General features: G+C 40.9%; 1 protein-coding gene across 4 annotated transcripts in view; it reads left to right on the top strand.

The window, feature by feature from the left end:
• Positions 1–25,622, top strand: part of tnr (tenascin R (restrictin, janusin)) — a 158,235-nt gene that overhangs the window by 101,709 nt on the left and 30,904 nt on the right. For 2 of the 4 annotated variants that reach the window (XM_086203625.1, XM_086203624.1), the window contains 14 exons: positions 3,725–3,844; positions 4,121–4,264; positions 5,220–5,335; positions 7,670–7,820; positions 10,491–10,669; positions 10,929–11,019; positions 11,456–11,556; positions 12,595–12,697; positions 13,472–13,561; positions 15,489–15,622; positions 16,315–16,444; positions 17,774–18,040; positions 21,548–21,667; positions 21,825–21,968. In XM_086203625.1, the coding sequence (XP_086059751.1) occupies positions 3,725–3,844; positions 4,121–4,264; positions 5,220–5,335; positions 7,670–7,820; positions 10,491–10,669; positions 10,929–11,019; positions 11,456–11,556; positions 12,595–12,697; positions 13,472–13,561; positions 15,489–15,622; positions 16,315–16,444; positions 17,774–18,040; positions 21,548–21,667; positions 21,825–21,968 (1,890 nt within the window). The remainder of the gene's footprint in view (positions 1–3,724; positions 3,845–4,120; positions 4,265–5,219; positions 5,336–7,669; positions 7,821–10,490; positions 10,670–10,928; positions 11,020–11,455; positions 11,557–12,594; positions 12,698–13,471; positions 13,562–15,488; positions 15,623–16,314; positions 16,445–17,773; positions 18,041–21,547; positions 21,668–21,824; positions 21,969–25,622) is intronic. The other 2 variants (XM_086203626.1, XM_086203627.1) reach the window with 2 other exon arrangements.

The following is a 25,622-nucleotide window of genomic DNA, read 5'->3' as shown; positions in this document are numbered from 1 at the left end:
CAAAAGCTAGAGAAAGTGGATGTATTTTTTGCTTCAATTATGGTGGCCCATAGTCTCGCACTGTGAGAAATAATGGAGGCTGTTGAATTTAAATTGGATGTTTCAAGCATGGGATAAGAAACAGGGAATCTCCACATAAACATCCATCCACCCTCAAAGCAGAGATCAACATGTTGTGAAGAGCGGCGTCTCATCATGACAGCAAAGGTATCCCGTAATCATTAAAATGAGGCCTGATACCATATTGGGGGGAAGAAAAAAAAAACACTGCTGACATTCACAGGTTGTTGACGTCATCGGAGGTAAGCAACAGTAATAATCCACATTCACGCTGCTGCAGTACAGCTACAATACCGCAAAGACGTCCACGCATGGCGGAAGAGAACTCAGGAAGCCCCTCGAATGAAAGGTTCTTTGATGCTGGAGGAAGTAAATGTTCTCTACACCGATAATGGAACTTTGAGAGCCTTTAAAAGGTGGTTTGGATGAACAGAACATCTCTTCCACACTACTGAGTAGTATCATAGAAGCGGTCACGCTTGGCTGGTGTTGGATCTCTACAAGTAATGCAGGCAATGTGAGGCGTGTGCTGTCAGAGTAGAATCAAAAACAATATTTTCAGTAACAGTAGTAACTTGATAATAATGGTGTTTAGATTTTGCACGTTCACTTTTCAATTTTCAATGTAAAAAAATAGTATAAGCAGGATTTCACACCGGAGAGTGACTTGGGATTACTTTACATATCAGTAGACAAATGTCATAATTCCCATACAGATTTATTTTCAGTCTCGTGTTCTTGCTGGATTTGATTTCTCTTGCTGCAGTGACCTCATTTGTTGCTGGTGACCACATTTCAAAGTACCAAATACGCTGGTCTTGACCGACGTCGTGAATCACAGAGTAGCCTGGTAGTATCACGACACAGTGATCGATGCGTTGCAAGACATTTCATCCACAGCACATCACCGTATCTGCGTAACAGAGGAGGAGGAAGAGGAAGCCCCCTTAAAAAGCAGGAACTGCGTTTTTTTTATATACTGCATTTTAGTGTCAGTGTCAACAAACTTGACACGTACAATAAACAACTTTTGAAAAAAATTACAAAAATAGACACCGAATGAATCAGTTTATAACACTTGCTGCTGTATTTTGACCTGAGGAAACAATGCTTCTATGTATAGAATCTAATTGCAGGTACCCCAGGTCTCTGATTGACTCGTGATGCAACCAGATAAGAAATTTAACTGGAGTTTTCACTGCTGATCTGATCAAAGAAAACAGTCTTGGCAGTTTCATTTAAAAAAAAACCCACTTTAATTAATATGATAAGTAATAGAGTAAGTATTATTCAAATGCCTTCCAATTTAAAAACACACACACAGACACACACATACACACCTCACTTTGAAAGTTTGAGTTTATTCCCGTTAATGTAATTAGTCAGCGATGTGTAATGACAGTACACTGCGTTCCCTAAAGGCAAATGAGCCTTCTGATGATGCGCTGACCTCTGTTGTCAGCTGGAGTTTTTCCGTCAAGGTTTTTGCTCGGTAGACTCTGCTGTATCTGCCCGTGATAGAATACTGATTAGACCTAATGAGACTTTTAGTCTTCAGGCCAGATTCATCTCTAACCTTCAGCAAGTTTTCAAACAATCCTCAGTAACATATTTACCAGTAACTGTTAATAGAAAGTTACAGAGTTTGAATGAGTCCCAAGTGATACTGCAGCGTACTTTGTAACATTTAAATGGATGTTGTTGTTTTTAACTAATAAAGCTGTAAATGATCTCTGCGCGTGAATACCGTTGGGGGGGGGGGGGGGGTTGTTTTGTGAATGTCATTTGGACTCTGTTCTTCTTCGATGACCCCGAACAAACTTTAACAACAACAAAAAGCTTGGAGGAAGATGTTAGGTTTCATCAAGTGTCTGGATTTTTGCCTTTGAGGGGTTTCGATGGTCGAACGTCAGACTGTATTTGCCAAGGGTGACACTGAAACAGTAAATTGCAGATTTGCATTAAAATTAAGTGGTCCACACAAGTACTACTGCAACTGTTCCAATAATCCGTTCACCGTCTCAGTCTTGTTTTCAGCAAAATTGACAAATATTTGCTGATTCCACACTTTTGAATCTGAGGATTTGCTGCTTTTTTTGGTGTAATTTATGACAGAAAATGAAGAGTCTTTGGGTTTTGGACAGTTGAATGTACAAAAGAAGCAATTTAAGCATGTGAATTTTGGTAATTATACATTTACTCTAGCTATGATGATATAATAAGTCTTTTATTGTGAGGGAAATTGCATATTTTATATCAAAATTTTTGAACTGGAAGAGTCAGCCCTTCACTTTCTACCAGATATCGTGTCTTTACTTTCAAGCAGCTTCCATCATCAACATCCAGTGTAGCGCCATTAAATCATTCTTCTTCTCTCCCACTAATTATTGCGCCTTCTTCTGATTTGTCATTTCCTTCATAAACTTGATGAGGCTCCATCTGATTGATGAAATAAATCTCACTAAGTGATTGCTGCAGGAGTTCTTCCCCAGCACAGGTTTACTGTTTGAAGCCGAACAAACTAGCGAACAGCATGTGGCCATCTGTCAAGTGTGTGAGCAAGAAGCTGAAATGGCCACTAAAGTGTCCAAAGGCTCCCCGAGGAGGCCTCGGTGCTGGGCTGTAGAGTCCCACATCACAGGATGTGGAGATGATGAGTTTGTTTACGACGCCATCACACCCTCTGTTCTTTTACCCCTCTTGTCTTTCTGTCTCCACTTTTCTTTTTCATCCTCCTCTTTCTCGGCTCCTCATTAGCTCCACCGAGGAGGCAGAGTCGTCAGTCGTGTTTGTAAGACTTTTAGCTGGATTACACAGAAACTATTCGGCTGATTTTCACCAAACTTGGTGGAGGAGTGTAATATGGACCAAGGAAGAACTTTTGTGTGTGTGTGTGTGTGGGGGGGGGGGGGGGGGGGGGATGCGAGGGTCTGGCCATCACTGCCTCTGTAGTAGTATGTTCTCTCTGTTTTCTTAGCCGTTTCGTTTCCTTTGAATGTTTTTCTTAACCCGTTCTCGTCTGTGTGACCGTACACTCGCCTCCTCATCGCCTCATCTCTCCAACTCAAACAGTTTTTTTTTTTCCTTGTCGCTTGTCCTCTTTTCTTTTACTCCTTCACCTGTCACCTCTTCTCTTCCTGGTTGTTTTTGGCAGAGGAGACTGTAAACACTCATGTTTGTGCTTCCACAATTTAAATTCAACACCACCTCTCAGTTTATGGCTTGACTTCAGAATCTCCACTTCAATCTGAATGAAGGACTGTGCTTTCTCCCTCTCATGTTAACACTCAGCCTCTTGTTTCCTGCAACACTCGATTCCTTCACAGGCTGGAGTGCACAAACACAAAGCTGCATGCTTGAATCTGAGACGTACTCCACATACTGTCTGGGATATATAGTTTTGTCAAAAAAAAATTATATTTATGCGTATAATTAAAAACCTAGATTGAAGAGGACAACTTGACGCTATCTGCAAGTGAAGAGGATTTTTTTTTACCCAGGGAACTGGGTATTTGGTGTTGATTAAATTACAAACACAGACACCACCTACATCTACAGTATGTGCAGCACAGGTTTCAGCATTTGCAAACATTTTCCGAAAAAAATGGATATTCTTGTTAAATAAATGACTATTAAAATACTTTCCTATGTTTCCCCGTAACAGTGGCACCTGCCATGAACCTAAAGGTCCGAGGTGTGACGGATCGGGAAATCGACCTGGAGTGGGAAGGTTCAGTTGTCCTGACAGATTTCTTAGTGACCTATACGCCAAGCAGCCCCGGGGGTGGGTATAGAAATATAGAAATATGTTCCAGTTTCCTTAAAAATATATTGGAAGTGACTTTCTAAAATAAATATCTCTATCTATCTATCATCTATCATCTATCTATCTGTCGATCTATCTGTCTACCTACCATCTAGCTGTCTATCTATCTATCTATCTACCATCTATCTATCTATCTAAAATTAGGGCCTGAGCCAGTCCCTGGCGAAGACCCTATTATGTTTCGAAGTCACACTCGTTAAATATTATATTTTTACCTTTTCCTCTCTCTGTCAGGTGTTCAACTAGAGATAAGGATTCCGGGGAATACCACTACCTGTACCATCTCAGGCCTGGAAGCAGGCATGGAGTACAACATCAACGTGTTTGCTGTCATTAACAACAGTATCAGCGTCCCTGCCAGCATCACCGTTTCCACCTGTAAGTCCTTATTTATTCATTTTTACAAAATAATTCCGTTTGGAGTCTACAGGACGTGTTATGTTTGATCCAACACCTATAAATGTAATACCTTTCTTTCACTAGTCATTCATGCAGGAGTACAGACACCAGGCTTTTCTTTCTCTCTCTCTCTCTCTCTCTCTCTCTCTCTCTTAATAATCTGAGATGTTTCTCAGTGTCAATAGAATGAGCATATCACCTGCTCCTCAATGTGCCAACTGGCTGTGATTCTCAGCCGTAGCACCTGTTCACTGTCACTCACACTTTCACAAACACGCAGTAATACACACACAGACGTGAAAGCCAAATTATATTGGATCTACATCAGATTATGGGTTGCTGTATGTTGCAATTACTGCTGTGTTGGCTGGTTGAATTATTGTTCATTTCACAGATACGTTGATTTAATTGCAGTGATGGCAGCCAAGTTATTTAATCTTTGTTGCAGTGTTTTCATTGATTGATGGTTGTTGCGTATTGTTGTGATGGAATATGATATTTGTTTATCTCGGAGGACTTCTGAGGACGGCTGTCTGTGATTAAAAAAAAAAAGTCATTTTATTAATTTGCGTAATCAAAGCATGAGTCCAAAACTACTAGGTTTATCGGAAATTATCACCATATTGTTGAGATCATTCCTCTGGGGGGAAAAAAGCCTCTTGGTATGAGCCAGCTAATCGTATTTTCCAACAATCAACACCTTTTGATCAAAAACTGAATCAATCACTTGATTAAATATCCAAAACCTTCAGGGCAACAATGTTCTTTACCAAAAGGAAGAAAATTAAATGAGACGAGGACGAAAACAAAACAGAAAAAGAAATGCATACCAGAAAAGTTCAGCATTGGACACCTTCAGCAGGAGATGAAGTAGTGATTTATGGGATGTGTAGTTCCCTGACGAACAATAATACATCTTTCGCTTCCTCACCAGACCTCTCCAATCCAGATGGTTTAGTCTTCAAATCCATCACAGAGACGTCAGTAGAGGTCCAGTGGCAACCTTTCTACTATTCCTTCGATGGATGGGAGATCAGTTTTATACCCAAGGTAGAGTAACGCTGTACTCAGTCATGTGTTCACTGTCAGTTCCAATGTAAGGCTGCAAGTCTTTTACGATGAGCATTGTCCTTAGGGCTGTTAGGAAAGAGTCAAATGAAGGGCTTTAACAGCAGGAGGGGCACTTAATGGTTTTAATACATCATCACCAGAAAATGATCATAATTATTTTCAGATTAAATTATAAATGACTTTGCCTGCGTGTGAAGTGGGGGGAAAAAAAGAAGCAAAACAAATGGATTGATTTAGGTCTTCTTTGGGTTTGCTCGACTTGAAGCCCATATCAAATTAGACAAGCGGATTGCTTAAGCTTATTGGCTATTAGGTGGATGATCCATTAAACCCCTTTTCCAGAGTAACCCTTCGTTAAACCACAGCCCGGCCCAGGTTCAAAGCCAGAAATCAAAAACCTTTTTGCTTTCTAATTCCTGCTGTAAACTCAGGTACTTCAGGCACTCTAATCTCATGCCCTCTCACAGTAATTGGTTTTCTCCTTTAAGGTCTCCTCTGGGGGGAGATATCCTTTGGTCCGGCCAGATTCCAAAGCCTAAATCTGATATTTAGATCCTTTATATTTATTCCAAGGATAGAGAGGCTCTTAATAAAAAAAAGCTGTGTATTCCCCTAATTTGATTTAGTTTATTTTAGCCCTTTTATCCCATCTTTCACATCTCTCCGCGTTCTCTCTTTTTTCTAACCTCTCGCTCTTTGTTGATTCTTCACCACCCCTCCATCCGTTATTCTCTCCTTCGCCTCTTTTCCTTCCCTCTTTCCTCCCTGTAAATCTTCTTCACTTTGTCTTCCTCACTTTCCCTCTCTCTCTCTCACTGTAGCCGCAGGGGAAATCACATTATGAGCTGGCAGTCCCGCCCCCCCCGTGGATTTAATCCAGCAATGGGGATTGTGAATTTCGACAATCTCGTAATGGAAGTAGGCATTAAAGCTCTGGCCTATGCGAAAAGACAGAGAAGTCACTTCCTAGTCAGAAGGAAACACAGTGAGTGAGGGACATAGCTTTGCTGTCGCAGACCGACTTTCACTAAATCGGATGTTTGCAGTGTCAGAAGAGATTAGTTTGTGCAACAGATTCCAAATATAATTGTATATATATATATATATATATATATATATATATATATATATATATATATATATATATATACTATTATATATATATACTATTATATTTGGATATGTTTCATCTGTGTGTTGATGAAATAGCTCTATAGATTTGTTGATATCCGAGAACAAAAGCAAATATATGCTATGAGTTACACGTTTCCAGTGTATTCAGTCGTTCATCGACCTCCATCATTTGAAGTGAATTGGTCACCGTTAGCCAAATATACCTGACTGGCTCCGTCTACATTCTCGAAACAAAGAACAAAATTTGGTGACAAACACATCTTTGCGAGCTCCAGACATCCATTTTTGAGCACTTAAAAAGCAAAATGAACATTTTTGGGTGAGATGTCACTTCAAGTAATCAAAGTAATGATTCTAATGGTTTCACTGAGCAACTTCTCGCTCGCTACATGTACAAAATTATTAACGTTCACATTCGAGGAAACTCATTTGTGATAGTAATTAACCAAGAAGTATAAACAGTCAGATTTTCATTCGGTTTTAACGTCGTCTTATTGATGCAGTGACATTGAAGTCATATAATTGTGTAGACACAAACTGAGCAAAGAATCTTTTTTGTCATTCTGCATCTAACCAACAATGCGAATTGAGAATTATGTCTAATTAGGGGTAAAGTGACACAGGAGATTGGAGTGGGACACATTGTGATGGTACTCTTTTTTTTGTATCATTTAGCCCTGCCTTCATTTAACTGTATTTTTATTGAGATTGAACACTACGTGATATCGGAACATTGCGGTTGTGTGTTGCTGTGCTCCCTGGTAATTTAGCTGAGGTGATTAAACGGATTACATCTCTAATTACAGTTTTGATTCAGGACGTAGCAAGCTGTTGTGTGTTCTGCTTTAATGTGAACCTTCATTGTAAAGCTTTTGGGGATCTTGGAGCAGCAGTAGGTGTAACATCTGTCTTCATGTGCAGAACAGGCTATGTGAGAACAGCTGGGAATAGCAGGGGCTCCATATGGATGAGTGACATGCCTTTGGAAATGCACAGAATGCTGCCTCTGCAAAATGTAGCCAGAGAAATATCAATGCAACATCTTAGATATGCATTTCACGGTTTGGGAATTTTATGTGCCAAACCAGCCGAATAATTTACTCAAATCTGCAAACCATGTACAACAAAGCTTTTTTTGTGTGTCTGCATCCCATTATGCCTAAGCTCTCTTTTACCCAGGACAATGATGGAGGGATGACTGCACAGCTACCCAGCACCATCACTTCATTTGTTCAAACTGGCCTGAGGCCAGGGGAGGAGTACACGGTTAACCTGGTGGCACTCCGAGACCAGGGTCGAAGTCAGCCGGTCACTGCTACTGTCATAACATGTAAGTAGGAACTGTGAGACACAAGGACATGTCAGGCTTAAAAAAAGAGGAATCAATCACCTGCTGAAATTAGTAATTCATCCAAAAAATATTGGCTAGAACAGATGTCAAACCAAACACACTTGTTAGTACATTGTAATTACAGAGAGCCACATATCAGTTTGTCATACAACCGCAACTGCAATATTTTTTTAATTTTTTTAAATGAACTCTTCCTTATTTATACCAGACAGTGGTAGTCTTAAATAGTATTAAAATATATTCGATTTAACTAAGGTGCAACCAACCACTGAAAGCCCAAAATAATTGAATTCAGTGTTATTATACCAAGAAAAACAGACAGTTCGAGGTTAAATGATGCATCAGGTCTAATAAGTCATTTATTTTCTGTCAATCAATGAAATGAAGCACAGTGTTGCTACCACCCAACCCCCCCCCCCCCCAACTCCCACCCCCACTCAGTTATTGGCCCCGACTCCTCACCCAGCTGATACTACTTAGACAGCTTTAATAGATCGAATTCAAAACTTGTTCATAACATTTCAGTCTGCAGTCAAAACACCATCAATTTCCTGTCAAGTCTTCGCTCATTTCGGGACTTGTAATTAAGTATCGATTAATAATTCATGACACTCTCTCATAAATGTTTCACAGCAGCCTACTACAGGACAACTTATTGGATAAAAAAAAAAAGAGTAGAAGACAAATTTGAAGATACTCAATTATTTATAGGATAGATTTATTCTTCCATGGAGACGGAAGGAGCATGATGAGGAATCTGAGAGAAACCAGGAGGAGAGGACAGCTGATGTGGGGAGTGTTTCTCTGCAACTGTCTTCCTCAGGCTGTTTTCTAGGACGAGACCCAAGGGGCCAATTTCTACAACATCAAGGATCATGGTGGACCTGCAATATGTCAAGCCCGAGTCTGGGACTTATTTAGATCTCAAAAGCTTAAAGAAAGTCTTAAGAGGAGAGTATATTTTTCTGTTGTTCAGTGCCGTTCATTTGAGTGCCCCCTTGGGTTAACAATCGAGAATAATTATGCTATCACAGCACAATATGGTGCTCTCGATTTAAAACGCCACAAAAAGGTTTGACACCTGTTCCAGACTTAATTTAAGAGTTTAATCATTCTTCACAAAGTTCACATGAACGGTGTTTCAGTTGCAGCCCTCTAATGACACAGCACCAATCATTTAGGGAAGTGTGGCGCAGTTTCTCAGCAGTAGATTTTACCCATAATATCAACAGGTTAATAGAGTGCTAATTATTGATGTTCTGACAGTAGCAAATGTTTAGCGGATCCCACTTGTGTCTAATATTCTGAGAGGGGCTTTTCTCATTGCACCTGATGTGCTTTCAGCTCTTCACACCTAATAAGTGTTTTTTTTTTTTTTTTTTCCAGCAATCAGCATAAGAGGCTTTAATCACGGCTTGTGTTTTACACCTCACACAGATAAAGCTTATTGTCTCAGCAAGTGTCAGCTCTGATAAGTTTCCGCTCGGCTGCCAGGAAACAAACATTTTCTGATAACAAATCCATATCTTCCGCAGGAAAAAAAAACCCCAAAACAAACCTTGAAGCAACAAGTGTCGTCTTAAGTTTTCAGACTGCATTCGGTTCGAAGCCATGTTCTTGTTCCACATTGAAGAAATGCGTTTGGAATAGACCATTCAGAATTGACAGTCGGGATTGTATTTTTTTTCCAGTAGTTTTTTTCACATCTGACGGTGAGGAGGCTCATATTCACTCTGCTAAGATGGATATTTAATATTCCGTAACACCGAACAACCAAATCTAACTGACATCGTGAGTTATCACAAGTTCTTCAAAGGTTCCTTGAGTTTTTGTCTGGTAAAGTACATCAACAACACACATGTACTAATCTTGGCATGGTCCTCTATTAGTACGTGTTATCGCTGACTGCTTATGTTTTGTATGACTGGTGACTTTGAAGATTTGTTAATTAAAACTTGAAGGCTTGTCCCTCCTAAAGGAACCTTCGGGACATGAATTGCAAATTACAATCCTGTTGCCGTTCTGAAAGCAACCGACATGCTTGGCTTTGTAGCTGAGACGTCGTGACCCAACACTTCTTTTTTGGTTTCATGGCAGGTGGCAGTCATCGTTAAATAGGGACACCTAGGACTATTTTCTGGCGTGATGTTTATCGTGCTTGTTGAAATATATTTGTTTCCAAGTGACTTGGTTCACCCGATCAACTTCATATCAGTTAAAATGTTTTTGGAGTAAAAATGTCGCAGCCCAACAATTATAAGATTTAACCTTGTTTTTTTGTTGGGTTTTTTTTGTTTTGTTTATTTTCTATTTTTGATTCACCAACATTTATGAAAAACGCTATCTAACTAGTAACAGAAGCGGTCTAATGGGCTTCTAGTCAGGAGAGCTTAGAAAGAAACAGGTTTAGTGCTCATATCCAATATATATATATATTTTTTTTTAAACTGTTTGCTATTTATTTTTCTGCTTAAGTTGCTTTAGGTCTACATGTGAGTATTCAACGAGATTGTCAAAGAAGTTTGTAATTTTTATCCATCCCAGGATTTCATTTATTCTCTTTCACCGTAGCAACACAGTGATCAATCAAGAAAATAATATTGCACAACTTTTAATCGTAATTTATCTTTTTCTGTCTTTGCTTTTCAGTGATCGATGGTCCCACTCAGCTGATCGTGCGGGACGTGTCAGACACAGTAGCGTTTGTAGAGTGGACCCCTCCAAAAGCAAAGATTGATCAGATCGTGTTGCGTTACGGCCTCGTGGGAGGAGAGGGGCCACGGACTACCTTCCGCCTCCAGCCTACGCTCAGCCAGTACTCCCTGCAGGTGAGTGTAGAGGAGGGAGGCCATTTATCATCAAGGGTCACATATCTGATCACACGGTCACTTCTAGACTCACCAGCCATGTGGGGACAGAAAAGCCGCTCTTCACAATTTAAACTGAGCGGTCAGATTACAGGTACTACATTGTCCTCACGCGGGTTCACTTGTCATGCTTGTTAGAATCTTATCTCTAACATTCACAAAAAAATTCACAGGAAGAAGTGACATTGACTAAAGCGGTCTTTTAATTTTCTGTGAACAGGTCCTGCGTCCTGGCTCTCGGTACGAGGTGTCTGTGAGCGGTGTGAGGAAAGGAAATGAAAGCGGATCTATTTCCATCGAGTTTTCTACTGGTGAGGGCTGACAGCCAGCAGATGCGGTAGTAGTGTCGTATGTGATCCCGTGCCTGCCTCCATAAATAGAGAGATATAACTTCATGCACTGTCTGCCATATTGTTTTCCTGGCCATAGCAGGTGCAAGGTCATTCTAACTACTGGGAAATGTTTGAGCAGAGAATACAAATGTGTCCCGTGTAATAAGTTATATAGAATCACAGTAAAGGCTCAAGAGGTATTATCTGTGTTACCACTATGGAAGAAAATGATATAATCAATGTCAATAGTGTGTAATAATAATCATTATCTGTAATGACTTTGTTTTACACGCAAATGAGCTACGGTAATTAACAGAATCCAGCATTATCTGTGTCTGATGAGAATGATGAAACTGTTGATGATGGCTTGTTCACAATCCCTGAGAATTGGTCTCAGTGTCCCCAACATTGTCAGCTTTATCGTTCTTCTCAGAGATCGATGCCCCTAAGAACTTGCGGCTCTTGTCTAAGACCTCCACCACCCTCGAGCTCGAATGGGACAACAGCGAGGCCGAGGTAATTAACAGTTACTTTACATGGTGTGTTTTGAGGCAGTAATCAATTGCTTGGATATTGCGGTGTCACAATGAAGTTAATTTAGTGTTTAGATTGTTGTTGAATATCTGGTGTAAGTTAGCACACTGGCAGTCAGGTACATTTACTCAACCTCCTAAAGTCTTTTTTTTTTGTCTCCGTTGTGTCTTTGAAATAATCCAAATGTCATTTTATGCAAAATGCCTCACGCACAAGATGGCTAGCTTCATGTGTCCAATATGAGTTGATTATATTGTATCAATAATTACAATAATCAGTTGATGCGAATCCCTTGATCTTAATCACCCTTTTTAGCCCCAAACCTGAAGCAGGTTTTGACCCTTATTATTGTATATTTTACCTCTGTCTTTCACGTACTGGTGGGTTTCTGCTTCACCAGTAAACCCCATGTCTTTTTTTCCATTCCAACACTGGTGGAAAGTGGTCTCTGAATGTTTAACTGTAAATCAGTGGTTCCAAACTCTGAAAATGAATTTGCCTGCAACCCTCTCTGCTCACATAAATAATGCATCCACTCATAGGCTTTTTCAAATGTACACTATTCAAATGTTTATTTCTATATTAAGGGACATAATGGATGAAATAGACCATTTCTAATTATTTGATTTCTTGAAATCATCTCGTGAACCCCCAGGGGGTCCTGACCACCACTGTGTGAACCCCTGCTCTTAGAAAAATGAAATATATCACGTCATTTCCCTCATAAGTAACAATTATCATTGCAGGGATCACTAATAACACATTCGGACTTTCGCATCCTGCCCATCATGATGTTTGTTAAGCAGCCAAATGCAGTCTTTCTGTAGGATTCAGCCAGCTGGGAGGCAAATTTGATAATGAGCCAATGCAGAGTAGATCATTTATTCTGATGACGCATTGGTAGTGCAGGCTCGCTCTGCCCTGCTCACTGTTGGTCTTGCAGATAATATAATCAAAGTTTTCTTGAATTTCTTGCTCTTTTATTTGCTCTTTAAAATGTTTAAATATGCTTTTATGTAGGTAGAGGCCTACCAGCTGGTGTTCAGCACTTTGGCTGGAGATCAGTATGAAAAAGTCATCGTACCACGAAATGAGGGCGTCACCACTAAGACCACTCTCACAGGTAAAGCAGGAGGACGGGTGTGTGCTGTTCTGTCTTTTCTTCATCATTCATTCATTCCCTCTGTTTTAATGTTTGTTGTTATCATCTGTGTCTGTCAGAGTCATTTGTCGCTTGCAGTGTGTTTACTGATGTATTTACTGCTGTGCGTCTAATGTGTGGATGCGGGGAAGGCGGGAGGTGCCCGCGTGTGTGTCTGAGGATTGTCTCCAGAGCGCACTCGGCTGACAGGCTACTGATTGTATCTGTAGAAATGCTTGTTGTCCTGCGGGCATATTGAAAGGCTGTCCAAGAGGAGAGGTCAGATGGGAGGGTCTCTTTTTTTTTTTTTCCTTTCTTTTTTTCTAAAAGGCCATAGTGCTAGAAAGGGCACAGACTGGAAAAAGAAAAAGAAGCAAAAGGTTCTTGTGATATTCTGTTGGACTACTGCAAATATCCCACTCTCCAATCCATTTCTTGGCTGTGACACATCATTCTTTCTCTGCTCCCTCCACTAATGATTTCTGTCACTCTTACTAATTTTTTATTGCTCATGTCTTCATCTCAGTTTCTGTAGCTTGAGAAATTCTCTGTGGGTTTACTGGATTTGAAACTCATCAATTATGCTGTTGGCCTAAAAACAACAACAAAAAAACAAACAAAACAGGTTTCTTCAGAAATCATGTCGATGTATAAATGTATGAATAATTGGGCTGTTATGAAAAAGTGTCTGAGAGGAAGTTTGTGAAGTTTCTTGTCGAATTAGTCACCAGTTCTCTCTCCGTCCCTGTGTCTCAGACCTCCTCCCGGGCACCGAGTACGGCATTGGCATTTCTGCCATGAGAGGCAACAATCAGAGTATCCCAGCGACCATGAACGCCAGAACAGGTGAGGGAGACACGGTGATCTGCTCTAACATGGTAGTGTTATTGTGGAAATGTCAGCATCACAGCAGGCAGTTGTGAGGTGGGTTATTGCCGTGGGTCATTGCTCCTGTTCCAAACATTAAAAGCAGTTTTAGTGAAATTAAGCAAATGGGATTTTAGGGATGTGTGTGGCTTTTTAATGTAACTGGCTCAGGTCAAAGTTCCCATTACAGCATTTTAAATCAGTAATAATGCATGTCATTATGCTAATGGAACTCTCTTTGCCGGAGTTCTTGTTTGAATTTGTGCGTGTTTTGAGGTGTTTGACTGAAAAGGGAAAAAGAAAGGACCCCATTTAACCTTGAAATGTTAGTGCACCGAGGTGCTTTGCTAATCTTTCCCATTATGTCAACTTTAAAGCATGTTCTTCCCCCAGTTGCAGTCATTTTTGTATAATTCCACCTCAGTTTGCCTGATGAAGGTCTTTCAACAATGCATTTCTGAGTTCTCTCCACAGGTATTACTCAAACACCCTCTGCATTTCCAATTCACAATTAAAGTAGTTGCTGAGAGGATATTGTCTAACAAAAGGTTAAATCATTATTAAGCACTAGTGATCCACTGGGTAAATCCAGGCATCACCACGGGAGTTTACAACATTTTGAACATGTGCATAAAAAAAAAAATCCTTAGTGGAAAATTGGATTAAATCTTAAAATATCGCAAAAAAATGTTTCATGCTTTGGGGAGATGGAAAAGCTGGAGTATAGACATGATACGAACGCGATGGAAGCGAAGTCAGCAAATAGACGATGACACACTTCAGTCACGTGATGCTCAACATCGTCAGGTCTCTTTGTCCAATAGCTGTAATATTATTTGTTCAATTTTCTCCATCTCCGTTCTGGTCAACACCTCTCACGTTATCCAGTTTTTTTTTCTTTTGTCGAGTCGTATCAGTGCTGGATGGAAATGTGTGTCAGTTTGCTTTGCCAAATTCATAAAAATTCTGTCAAAATTTGTGATACATTTTGGTGGAAACTGAATTGCAGTCACAAAAATATGTGGCTTTTTAAACTTTTTGTTATAGTGGTAATTAAGTCTAAATCTGACAAAAGCCATTAAATGACATCTCTTTGCGCTTTAAGTACAATCTGAGGGGAATTTCTTCATCAGTGGAACAGAATTTGATGATCAAATTAGAAGCTCAGTGACTGATTCATTGACATTCATATAATGTTCTAGTCGCTTCCTGCACGTTGTGTTGCTTTAGTCATGAATCTTTAAAGAAATCTACCATCAAATACTGCCATCAGTATTCCTCACACAACCACTTTCCATTCAGATCCGCTCATCATTTTCCGCTTTTGTTTTCACCGTCTGTACATCGAAACACTCGAACCTCACAGTGAGAACATGGTAAGGAACAACAACACAACAAGTCTGTTAGCTGGGGGCATAAAACTCCTCCCAGACTGTCTTTATTACAGAGTAATTGTCTGTATCGGTGACCGGAGGCATGGGCTGAAGGGGTGGCAGCAGGGTCGTGTACTCCAGTCGGTTCTCTGTGAGCGGTGACAGTATCAATGAGCTGGCAGGTTGTTAGTGAACAAGCTGGGGTCAGTGAGTGGTCTTCGAGGTGGACCGAGAGAATGTTCTCACATTATCAAAGGCCTGCCTGGCTTGTGTGCTGCTAAATATTGGATCTAATATCTCTTGCACAGGTAGGTTTTGCTGTCTTTATCTGATTTTTTTTCCTGAGTGGTTTCTGTCTCATTCAGCCTCGTGATGGAAAGCTTGCTGCTTTTCCTTAGGTTTTGTTTGAAAGGTCGCGGTCGGTATCAGGATCGGCGCTTGTTTGTTGGATAACACTGTTCGTGCAGTCCTCTACTTTGTGTCTGTGTTTTCCATTTCGTAACATGTTGAACTAATTTGCACTCATGTGTCAGGTCTGGATGTGCCTATGGATCTAACTGTGACGGCCTCTACAGACAACACCATCACTCTGGTATGGGGAGAGGTCCAGGGTCCCATCGACTTCTACAAGGTTACCTATACATCTTCATCTGGCCTGGCTACCGAGGTAAAGACTGAAGCTACTGAGTATTGACCAGGAAATAAATACCATGCTGTACATTTCATGTAATGCTCATTGTCAATCAGTACGTTCACATGAAGTTGGAAGAAACTCACATTTTTGGGAGCCCAACCGAAACCATACTTCAGAAAGTTGTTAAGTTGTTGTTAAGTTAAGTTGTACCCTTCCCGAAGCTTTCCAAGTCAGGAAGAAGACCTGCTTTCATATTTTTTTGATTGCTGCTGTGTCACTATATTGTAATGCTGTGTTACTATTGCACTAATAAAGCTGCTGCCTTGTTGTAATAGATGCGTATGGATTAGATATTGATCAATGTGACAGCAGCTCATCGAGCTACTAACAAACACTCATAAATACAGCTGCCTGAAATCACTGGCTAAACGTGGGTTCACTATTATTTCATAGTCTTTCATCGAAAAATCTCCATCGCAAATTTCCCTGAAATATTGTGATATCATTTCAAGGCTGTATTACCCAGCCTAGTAAATGTTTGCGGGCCCAGCTGCCATCTTAAACTCACAGGTCAATCAGTCCACAACTAAAATAACTAATTTCTGGACAAATGAGTGGACAAAATGTACGTGGTCTCAACTAATGGAGTTGCAGTCTTGCCTCTAAGGCGTCATACCGCTGCAGCTGTGCGTGTGAACCCACTGACCTGTTTGTTCCTGCTCCAGCTGACCGTCCCTAAAGATGTAACCACCACCACTCTGACCGACCTTGAGCCTGGGACGGAGTACACCATCACGGTAGCAGCAAGGAGAGGAAGACAGCAGAGCAACGTGGCTACAATAGACGCCTTCACAGGTAGATGATTCTTCTCATTCATTCAACCGGCATGGGAGCACTTTAGTAAAGTATAAGAAAGAAATCCATGAAAATAAGAACCATACGATACAAAACAAAGCCACTCTGGACATTTTTTTTAACCATAGCCTGGTATAAATATTTGTAAGGAGCATTAAGGTTGTAAAACATCGGTTTAATCCACCCAATTATCAGACAGAACTCAAATATATTCGCTCCCTCGTGTTTTATCTGAGCAGATGAAGACATGAAAGAAAGGCCTATTGGTGCTGGGAGCTAGAAAACAATCTTAACAACAGTTGTGAACTTGAAGGAAGAATACGAGTTAAATGTGGCAGCATGGAAGGTGAGTCTTACTTAAAGGAAACGGAGGACCGTACTTTGACTTTGAAGGAGCAATTAGCGGAGTTTAATTATTCGAGTCAGCTAATGAGCTTGTTACAAACGTTCCCTAATTGCGCCTTGATTTTTTTTTTTTCCCCGTCTAAATGTATTTGTGTTCCTGTTTCCTCTGATTTCCCTTTTCAACACCACATTCTCTCAGTCACTCTGATCTCGTCTTCGCTGCCCTCATCGTCTCTGTCGTCTACCCCGCGACCGCCGTGGCAGCTGTCACCGTCATAACCATCATCGTCATCATCGAGATCATCATCGCATTCATCGTCTTGTGTAATCTGTGGCTCTTTAGTCACACCACTCCAACCATCTGGCGTGGGGAGAGATGAAAGAATGATAAAATGACAGATCAAGAGAATCAGAGGGAAAATAATTAATTACCTGTCATCTCCTCATCCACCGTTCACTTGGCCATATTGGCAACATCTGTCTGTCTGCACTTACAAGGAAAAAATCGGATAAAAACAGCAAATGATAAATAACAGTCTTGTTTTTTTGGGGGGGGGGGGGGCGACTGTCGTTCCTCCAGTTTGCCCTTTTGTCCATGAGATGCTGTACAAGAACTTTCTTTCCTTAACTGGCGATCTTACAACATTTTACTTACGCTGTCCAAGTCTTGACAACATCTGCTGTCGTCCTCATCGCTTCCTGTTTCTTTTTTGTGAACAATTCCATCACATCTTCATCTTTATGGCAGCTCCATCTAATTTGTTTCTCTTTTTTATGGACCAATTAAATCATTACTTCTGCACGATTGTGGTCTTGACTTACTCTCAGTGCCGTAAATTAGTTAAAGGCTCATTTTCTCAGCTGTACCATAAACGACACCATCCATGGCTGCTTCCATCCATCATTGATTTTTTTCCCCTTCATTTTGTCCTGCCTCTTGGACATATTTTACCCTCTGGTGACCTTTGACCCCTGTTGCTCCAGGGATCAGGCCCGTAACTCACCTCTACTTGTCAGAGATGACCTCAGACTCTGTGTCAGTGGCGTGGAGCGCCCCGGCGCCACCTGCCGATCTCTTCATTCTGAGCTACAGCTCTGCTGACGGGACCGATACCTCTAAGGTGACGCTGGATGGATCCAAGACAAGGTCACTGGTCCAGGGCCTGCTGCCAGCCACCCAGTACACCATCAGTCTAATCACTATACAGGGGGATGTAACCTCTGAGCCTATAACGGCGTCACTCACCACCGGTAAGCTGCTTGATCTGACTGACATCTGGTGACTAAGGTGTTTCGAAGAAATACGGATGAATAAACTTGAGCAGCACAGTAAAGGTTTGTGTGTTTGTGTATTTCCATTCATTACTGTCAAAAATGTGTGCCCTCGATGCCTGAGGTGGTGTCGATGCTCTTTGAATATTACGGTCTGTACAGCAAACTCTCCAAAACACAGAGACATCAGCATCATACCACATACAAGAAAAAATGTATCGCCCTCCTAACTAGTTGTCAGGGAATTTTTCTTATGCATGTAAATCGATGTCAGTGCTTATCAATAGTTAAATGAATACACTTTTAAAAATCCCTGTTCATCAACTACCTCCATTCACTTTGATTATATTGTAAATGTCTACCAGTAAATGTGTCCATGGGATTTATCAAGATAAAAACTGTGTTTCTGAATGTCCTTTTAAAATTAATGTGACAAAGAGTTTGGGAAAAGAAAAGATGAGACAAAAGTGGGGAATTAATGTGTTTGAGGTAGAGTGGAAAGAAATGTTGAAAAAAATGGAAAGACAAAGTGATTTTGAATTAAATATGAATATGCGAAAATGCTCTTTGAGCATTTCATTCACACATAACCACAGCAAAAGGATCTTCCTTGAAGGGTTATTTTTTTCCCTCCCAAGACAGACACAACACCAGAAACGAGGATTGATACACAGATTATATCAGTGTTAAATGCACAATTTTGAAGACATTGCACACAAAAGACATTTTCCTAAGAGAAAAAGAAGAGGTTGTAACGCGTGGTTGAAATGATGATCGGAAAATGTAGTCGAGGTGAAACATTCTGCTTCAGCTTTGTCCCCTTTGTCATGCTTTTTTGGTCAATTGCTTCTTTCCTATCCCTTTTCCCAATTGCTTTCGATGCAGTGCAGCGCCACCCGCTGTACTTGTCTTTCAAACGCGCAGTATTAGCTTGTATTTCTTCATCTTCAGGGTTATGATAATAAGCTTTTTTTGGTGTTATTTGTATCTGTGGGAAACAAGAACAACATAATTAAGGGAACAAATGCGCACGCGCGCTCAAATGCGTGTACCGACAGCTTCAGCTGGCTCTTCACCACTTCGCACCACATTAGAAACATGAAAGTGAAAGAAACTGGAGTATTTCACGTCCTGAACGATCCAAACGTGCACCACATCCTTAAGACACCAAACGGTTCTCTTCTTTTTTTCTTGAGCTGAGGAATGCAGTGGCACCCGTGACTTGCAGTGCAACAGTACAGACCTTCAGTCTAGTAAAAAGCTGAAAGCTGTATTATCTGTTGGAGCTGGAAAGAGCATCAGTAGTCCCAACTGCTGTTCACATTTGCGGATTCACTCCAAGTATTTTGGGTATAACAGTGAACAAACATCCATAAACTCAGCAGATTTGGGCTGAAAAAAGTCCTGGTATCAATTCAACATGTCCTCTGCATCTGGATATATCTCCGATATTACTGACTTTGATAAATGCAGGACTTTGAATTCTCCCAGACGTCCCAGACGAGCGTATGAAATAGTATCCAAGCTCTCGCTCCTTCCTAAAATTCTTCACTTAGCTCTTCCACATCAATTTTATTTCAAGCTCACCATTCCCATCTGGGAGCGTGAGTCAGTGAGAAGATGTTTAAACCAATCATGAGAAAAAGGAAGCAAGAACATCATTTTTATATAAGAGGCTAAGACTAATGGAGACGTCAGGAATGTGAGACATTAACTATAGAAGCACCTGAATGTTCTGCTCTTTCATAACCTTGACAGTTAGAAGCAGTTCTGTTCTCTTTATCCACTTGCAGGAGATGATGGGCAGATTTTTAGGGTGGAAATTGGACAGGCATTTTCAGACGGGCGCACAGTATGTCTTGTGCTTGTCTTTGGCCCTTGATTCTTTCTGTGTGTGTCTTGCTTTTATGGTTCAGAATGTGAGCGCTGATGAGAGACTGAACTCGGGCTTGCCTCGTATAATTTAGCAGGCTGTTTACTCTGAGATTTGAGGAATTTGAGATCTGCCACATCCCAGTTTTAAAGGTGGTTGGTTTAGAGGACTGTGGCTGTCACACCTCAGCCATTGTTCTTTCATTCACTCTCTGTTTTATATAGCTTTTCCCTCTCTGTTCATGACCTCATACTCTCAGGTTGTTGTTTTTTTAAATCTTGACAAAATCTGCTTTGAAAAGTTGGCTGGTCCTTTTCTCACTGAAATGAGAAAAGGAGTCGCCCTCTTTTTGGGGGCAAATTACATTTCATGTCACAGAGTCAAGAACCAGTAAAAAGTGAAAGGTCAAAATAACAAAGGCATGTAGTCTCTGGTTCACACACAGTTTTTTGGTAGCTGTGTTTTGCAACCACAACAATGTTAGATTTTTTTTGATAAAATTTGTGGCTGAGATGATAAAAAAGTTCAATTTAGCGGTGGATGTGATGAGATTTCATTGCCTCCCTGTAAACTGTTGATAGCTGAGCTCCAACCACTCATCATACCTGTGGGTTCAGTTTTGTTTTTTTGTTGGTTATTTTTATTTGGGGGGGGGGGGGGGGGGTCTCAATTGTTCCAGTGAATTATGACCTTCCTGTGAATAAAGTAAATAGCAAAAGACAATAACTATTCTGCATTCTGTTGCTTTTTCCAGCTCAGAACAGGTGGAATCCTCATTAATTATGAAAAGATTTTCACCATTATCCCAGTGTTGCACCTTTACCGAGGCAAACATAATTAGTAAGATATCCATGCATGGATAACCACAAGTTATATTGATGCTGCTGTATTTCGTACAAGTAGAATTTAAATTAGTTAAAAGCTGGGAATTACAGATTGCCCTCTCTGCTTATGAATAACAGTCATTATTCTTTCAAACTAAGAGGGGAGGGTCAGGGTAGTTTGTTTTCAAGTGCTGCCCATCCTGCTGGATGGAAGTGATCCCTTAATCTTCTTCTTTTCATCCCCATCTCAAACTTTCTCTTCACCCCTGTGTCAGTCACTTTCTCTAATAGCAAAGGACTTCCCATCAGTTTAATTGTTGGCTCACAATGTTTTCGCCGTAACCTTTTCCATGGCAGCTCAATCGTCTTGAGAGACGTGTAAAACCAATTGTGGGCAAGGGGGAGAAATCTCCTGTGATTAAGCCTTTTCACTCCCAATGCTGATCATTGTGGTCTTTGAGCAGGACTCACCCAGACTGATCCTGGAAGATCTTTTCATTAATGGTTTTACAACTGGCATTGAAATATGTTATTCAACAGATCAAGGACAGGCCTGTCTGTGCTAATACAATGAGTGAAAGATTAAAAATGGACCAAAAAAATAAAAGAAACATCTTGCACTTTCAAGGATACTGATCCTCTTAGATTTGAATGCAAATTTCAGCACTTTCATTCTAATAGATTCTATAATGTGCTCCTGCTGAACCAGTATATTTAAATATCTTTCATGAAAGTCAAATAGTCTTTTTAGAGGCTCTGACCGAGCACATCCCTACCTCCTACATCCAGGCATGGACCCACCAAAACAGATGACGGTGTCAGCTGTGACCGAGGATGCAGTGACCATCTCATGGATCAAACCTCTGGCTCCATTCGAATATTATAAGCTGTCCTACCAGTCAGCCAGAGGTAATCAATATTTTATATATGTATTTAATGTCTTTGCTATATAGTTATTGGATTTATTATGTCAGGACATATTGTAAACATAATATCAGTGAATTTTAAAGGTATAATAGTTGGAAGGCAGCAATCCTGACAACCCCACACTGGTTTTTTCCTCCAGGTCGAGTGGACAGCGTGGTGATTGACAGCGATGTCACCAACTACACCTTGTCTAGTCTCTTTCCTGCAACAGAATATGAGATCAGCCTCAACGCCGTCAGAGGGAGTCAGGAGAGTGCGGTGGTCAGCACCTCCGTCTTCACAGGTAGGAGCCAAAGACATGTTGGGTCTTTCTTCGTGGCAGGGATCCTTCCAACATGGGTCCTCCAGAGACATCAGATCAGAGCCAGTCTCTCTGGATCGGTCTCATCAGAGTTGTGAATGATTGGGTCAGAGAAGCTGCTGTATTAACTGCAGTTGGGTTGAGGATGTTACCTCCTTTGAAGTGTTGATTCTAGAAAGCTAAGGCACATGCACTGCATGCGCTGTCTGTATGTTTGTGGCAAAATGCAAAATGGTTCTATTTTTCATTGAGTTTTTGTTATATTCTAGTTTTTAGTTTTGTACAGTCAATTTTGACCACAACAATAAAACCATATTCATTGAACTAGATTTACTGAGGGCAGCACGGTGGTGCAGTGGTCAGCACTGTCTCCTTGCAGCAAGAAGGTTCTGGGTTTCGAGCCCCGACTGGAGCACAGGATCTTTCTGTGTGAGTCTCCATGTTCTCCCTGTGTGGGTTCTCTCTGGGACTCCAGCTTCCTCCCACAGTCCAAAGACATCAAGAGAGGACGAGGCTGATTGATACTCTAAATTGACCGTAGGTGTGACTGTGAGTGTGAATGGTTGTCTGTCTCTATGTGTTGGCCCTGCGATGGACTGGTGACCTGTCCAGGGTGAACCCCGCCTCTCACCTGAAGGCTGCTGGGATAGGCTCCAGCCCACCCGCAACCTTAACAGGATAAGTAGTAGAAAATGGATAGATTGATTTACTCAGACATCTTTGCCACTTAAAATTAATTAAAAAAAACTCTATCTGTGTGACTTTCAGATGAACTTTTCTCACAATAATAAGTTGAGATATGTGCTTAAAAGAGAATCAAACACTCACACACACACACACACATATAGACATCAGACACAATCTAAGGTTGCAGATGCAGGAAGTTTGCTGCAGCAATAGATGAAAGCGTACGTCCATTCCATGACCCAATAATTGGTAACCTACTCCTAACACCATCTCCCTCTTTTCTATCACTTTACTTATCTCTTTATCCTTTCGCCTCACTTCTATCCCCCGTATCCTTGTATGTCTCTTTATTTTCTCTACACCCAAATGTCTTTGTCCTATTTCTTTCCCACTTATTTCTCCTTTGTTAAATCTCTTCTGTATTGCCGTGTCTCCAATCATCAGTAGTCTGTGGGTGCACGCTCGCTTATTTTCATCCTTGGAAGTTAACACGGTGTCACGAGTTAAACACAAAACTTGTACACTCACACAAACACACAAAAACATTGCCCTCTGCATTCTTTTCCTGGAACATTAAAAATTGATGACATGACTTTTGTGCCCAGTTGTGCACATACCCTCCCCAATTAACTGGTCTGATCTAGTTTGGTTTGTGTGCCTGAAAGTAGCTTAAGTCATTGGCACACGCATGCGTGCGTGCGTGCACACACACGCACACACACACACACACACACACACACACACACACACACACACTCACACAGACAATAATGCACATAGATATGGCCCACAGATCTCTATAAAAAAATCCGTTAGCCAAAGATTATCACTGTTGCAAGGCTATGCTGCATGCGTGATGTTAGGACTGTGTGTGTGTGTGTGTGTGTGTGTGTGTGTGTGTGTGTGTGTGTGTGTGTGTGAGAGAGAGAGAGAGAGCTGAGAGCAAAGGATAGGAGGCAGAAGGTGTGTTTGCATGCCAATGAGACCTGATTCTCCAGGAGTCGGCAGGTTTAAGTACCCTGTGAGATGATAGAAACTGAAATACTCTCTCGCTTTCTCTCTCTCTCTCTCTCTCTTTCTCTCTCTATCACACATAGACGCACACACACACTTCCACTCAATTTTCTCATCTCTGTCTGACTCTGATCCCACAATTCTTTAATATCAGACCCCTTTTCTAATAATCCCAGCATGTTTACAATGAACTAGGCTGTCGGAGTTTGTAAGCCTCTCAAATGAACATGTGTTTAAAGTCAAGCTTGTTAGAAGTGGAAAAGAACTTTTTCATCCCAGCACTTGATGCCCAAACAAGGACATTTTAATACAATTTTCAACAGTAAAACAGGGGATTTTGTGATTCTAACATTGCTTTACGTGATTAACGCTGCAGTCGCTACTGACTTTATTTCTGTAATCAATTATTGTCAGTGCGGATGAAAAAGTGGGGGAGCCGTACTTCACTTTGCAAACACAGCAGGTGTTGCTGGTCTAAGATGAATTTAGCAAGGTTGACACTAAATGGACTATGTGAAGGCCTGTTTAAGGATTAACGATGATTCTCATTAGCAAAGTGTCAGGACCTCTAGATCACTCTTCCCTTAAACTGAAGTCCTCCTTGTTTGGCTGTTTTTTTCCCCCCACCTGCTACCTCAAGTGTAGATAGGTATTTTAGATGGATGTGTGGTTTAAATGGAAATAAATAAGCCTTAAGTGTAAATGTTTAAGGTAACCAGTAATTTTACCTCCGAAGGAAGATGACTTGTAATTCAGAGGTGGTTGAAAATACACATACTAGAGATTTGAATGAGCGATTCAAACCAGGCGAAAAGAAGAGGGAGTAAAATGGGTGAGGAATAAGAGGTGAGTATATAGTCTTCATCTCTTCCTTGTCAGAAAACAGCATGTCTTGTCAAGCTGGAATAGTCTCTGACATGCAGTACCCGGCAGTTTACAGGTTAGCGCTCTTTGGCCCTGCTACTCTGAATGTCTTAGCACAACATGTCTACTTGAGGGCTGCAAGAAAGCATTTAGATTTTAAAAAAGGGCCCATTTAAAGTGGATTGTCGCTATTTGACAGTAACACACGGGGTCTAGTATATTGTACGTCACACTTACCAGGGATAAAGATACAAACGCGGAGAGGTAATAAGGAACAGGTAAAGAGAATGCAGACTCATAGCTCCAGATTCAGTTGCACTATAGCTAACAAGTAGCTTCTGAGAGACCTGAAAATGATTACAGTGATTTGACGTTTCCGTTGCTCATTGTACACTCAGAGAAATGTCAATTAAGCTCACACTTTTATGATGCATTATTAACCACTTCATGTGAATTTGTTTCACGAATCATTTAGGTTAAACAACGTAATTATGCACTATTACTAATCCCCCCGCGATTGCACCCCCCCACACACACATGCACGCACGCACTCACACACACACAAAAACAAGCTTCATACTTACAGTATATAACAGTTGTTATTTAACATTTGTACTAAAGCTTTTTCCCTACAAATGCATGTATCTGTAGTGGGCCTGCATTATTTTATTCGTGCTACAAACACATCCTGTGTAGCTGTGTGGGGCTCATGTACAGCGAGGCAGTGTAGCTTCCACGGTAATGATGAGGCATGCAGGAAACGGGGACTAAAAAGGCCCAGTGTGTCTTACTAGCTATAGCCTACCACAGTCTGGTCTACATAATTGCCAGAGGCTCAAAACAAATCAGACTGACCTCATGGTCCACCAACACAGCTGGCGGGCCAAACACAGATTTGAAGCATTTTTCCTGAAGTGTAACTGATGCATTATTCTGACATCTTTTAGCAAAAAACAAGAGAACTAGAGTTAGAGAACATTTATCCACTGAAAGACTGACTAAACCTAGAATGCAGAAGCATTAGAAATTGTTCATGGTGTATTGATAAGCACAGAAGGTCTTCTTTAGTCT

The sequence above is a fragment of the Aulostomus chinensis genome, chromosome 5 (genome assembly GCF_037954235.1).
Source record: "Aulostomus chinensis isolate RoL2024-O1b breed Wild chromosome 5, RoL_Achi_v1.0, whole genome shotgun sequence".
Lineage (NCBI taxonomy): Eukaryota > Metazoa > Chordata > Actinopteri > Syngnathiformes > Aulostomidae > Aulostomus > Aulostomus chinensis.
Note: the sequence above shows the minus strand (reverse complement) of the source record. Positions and strands in the feature narration are given on the sequence as shown.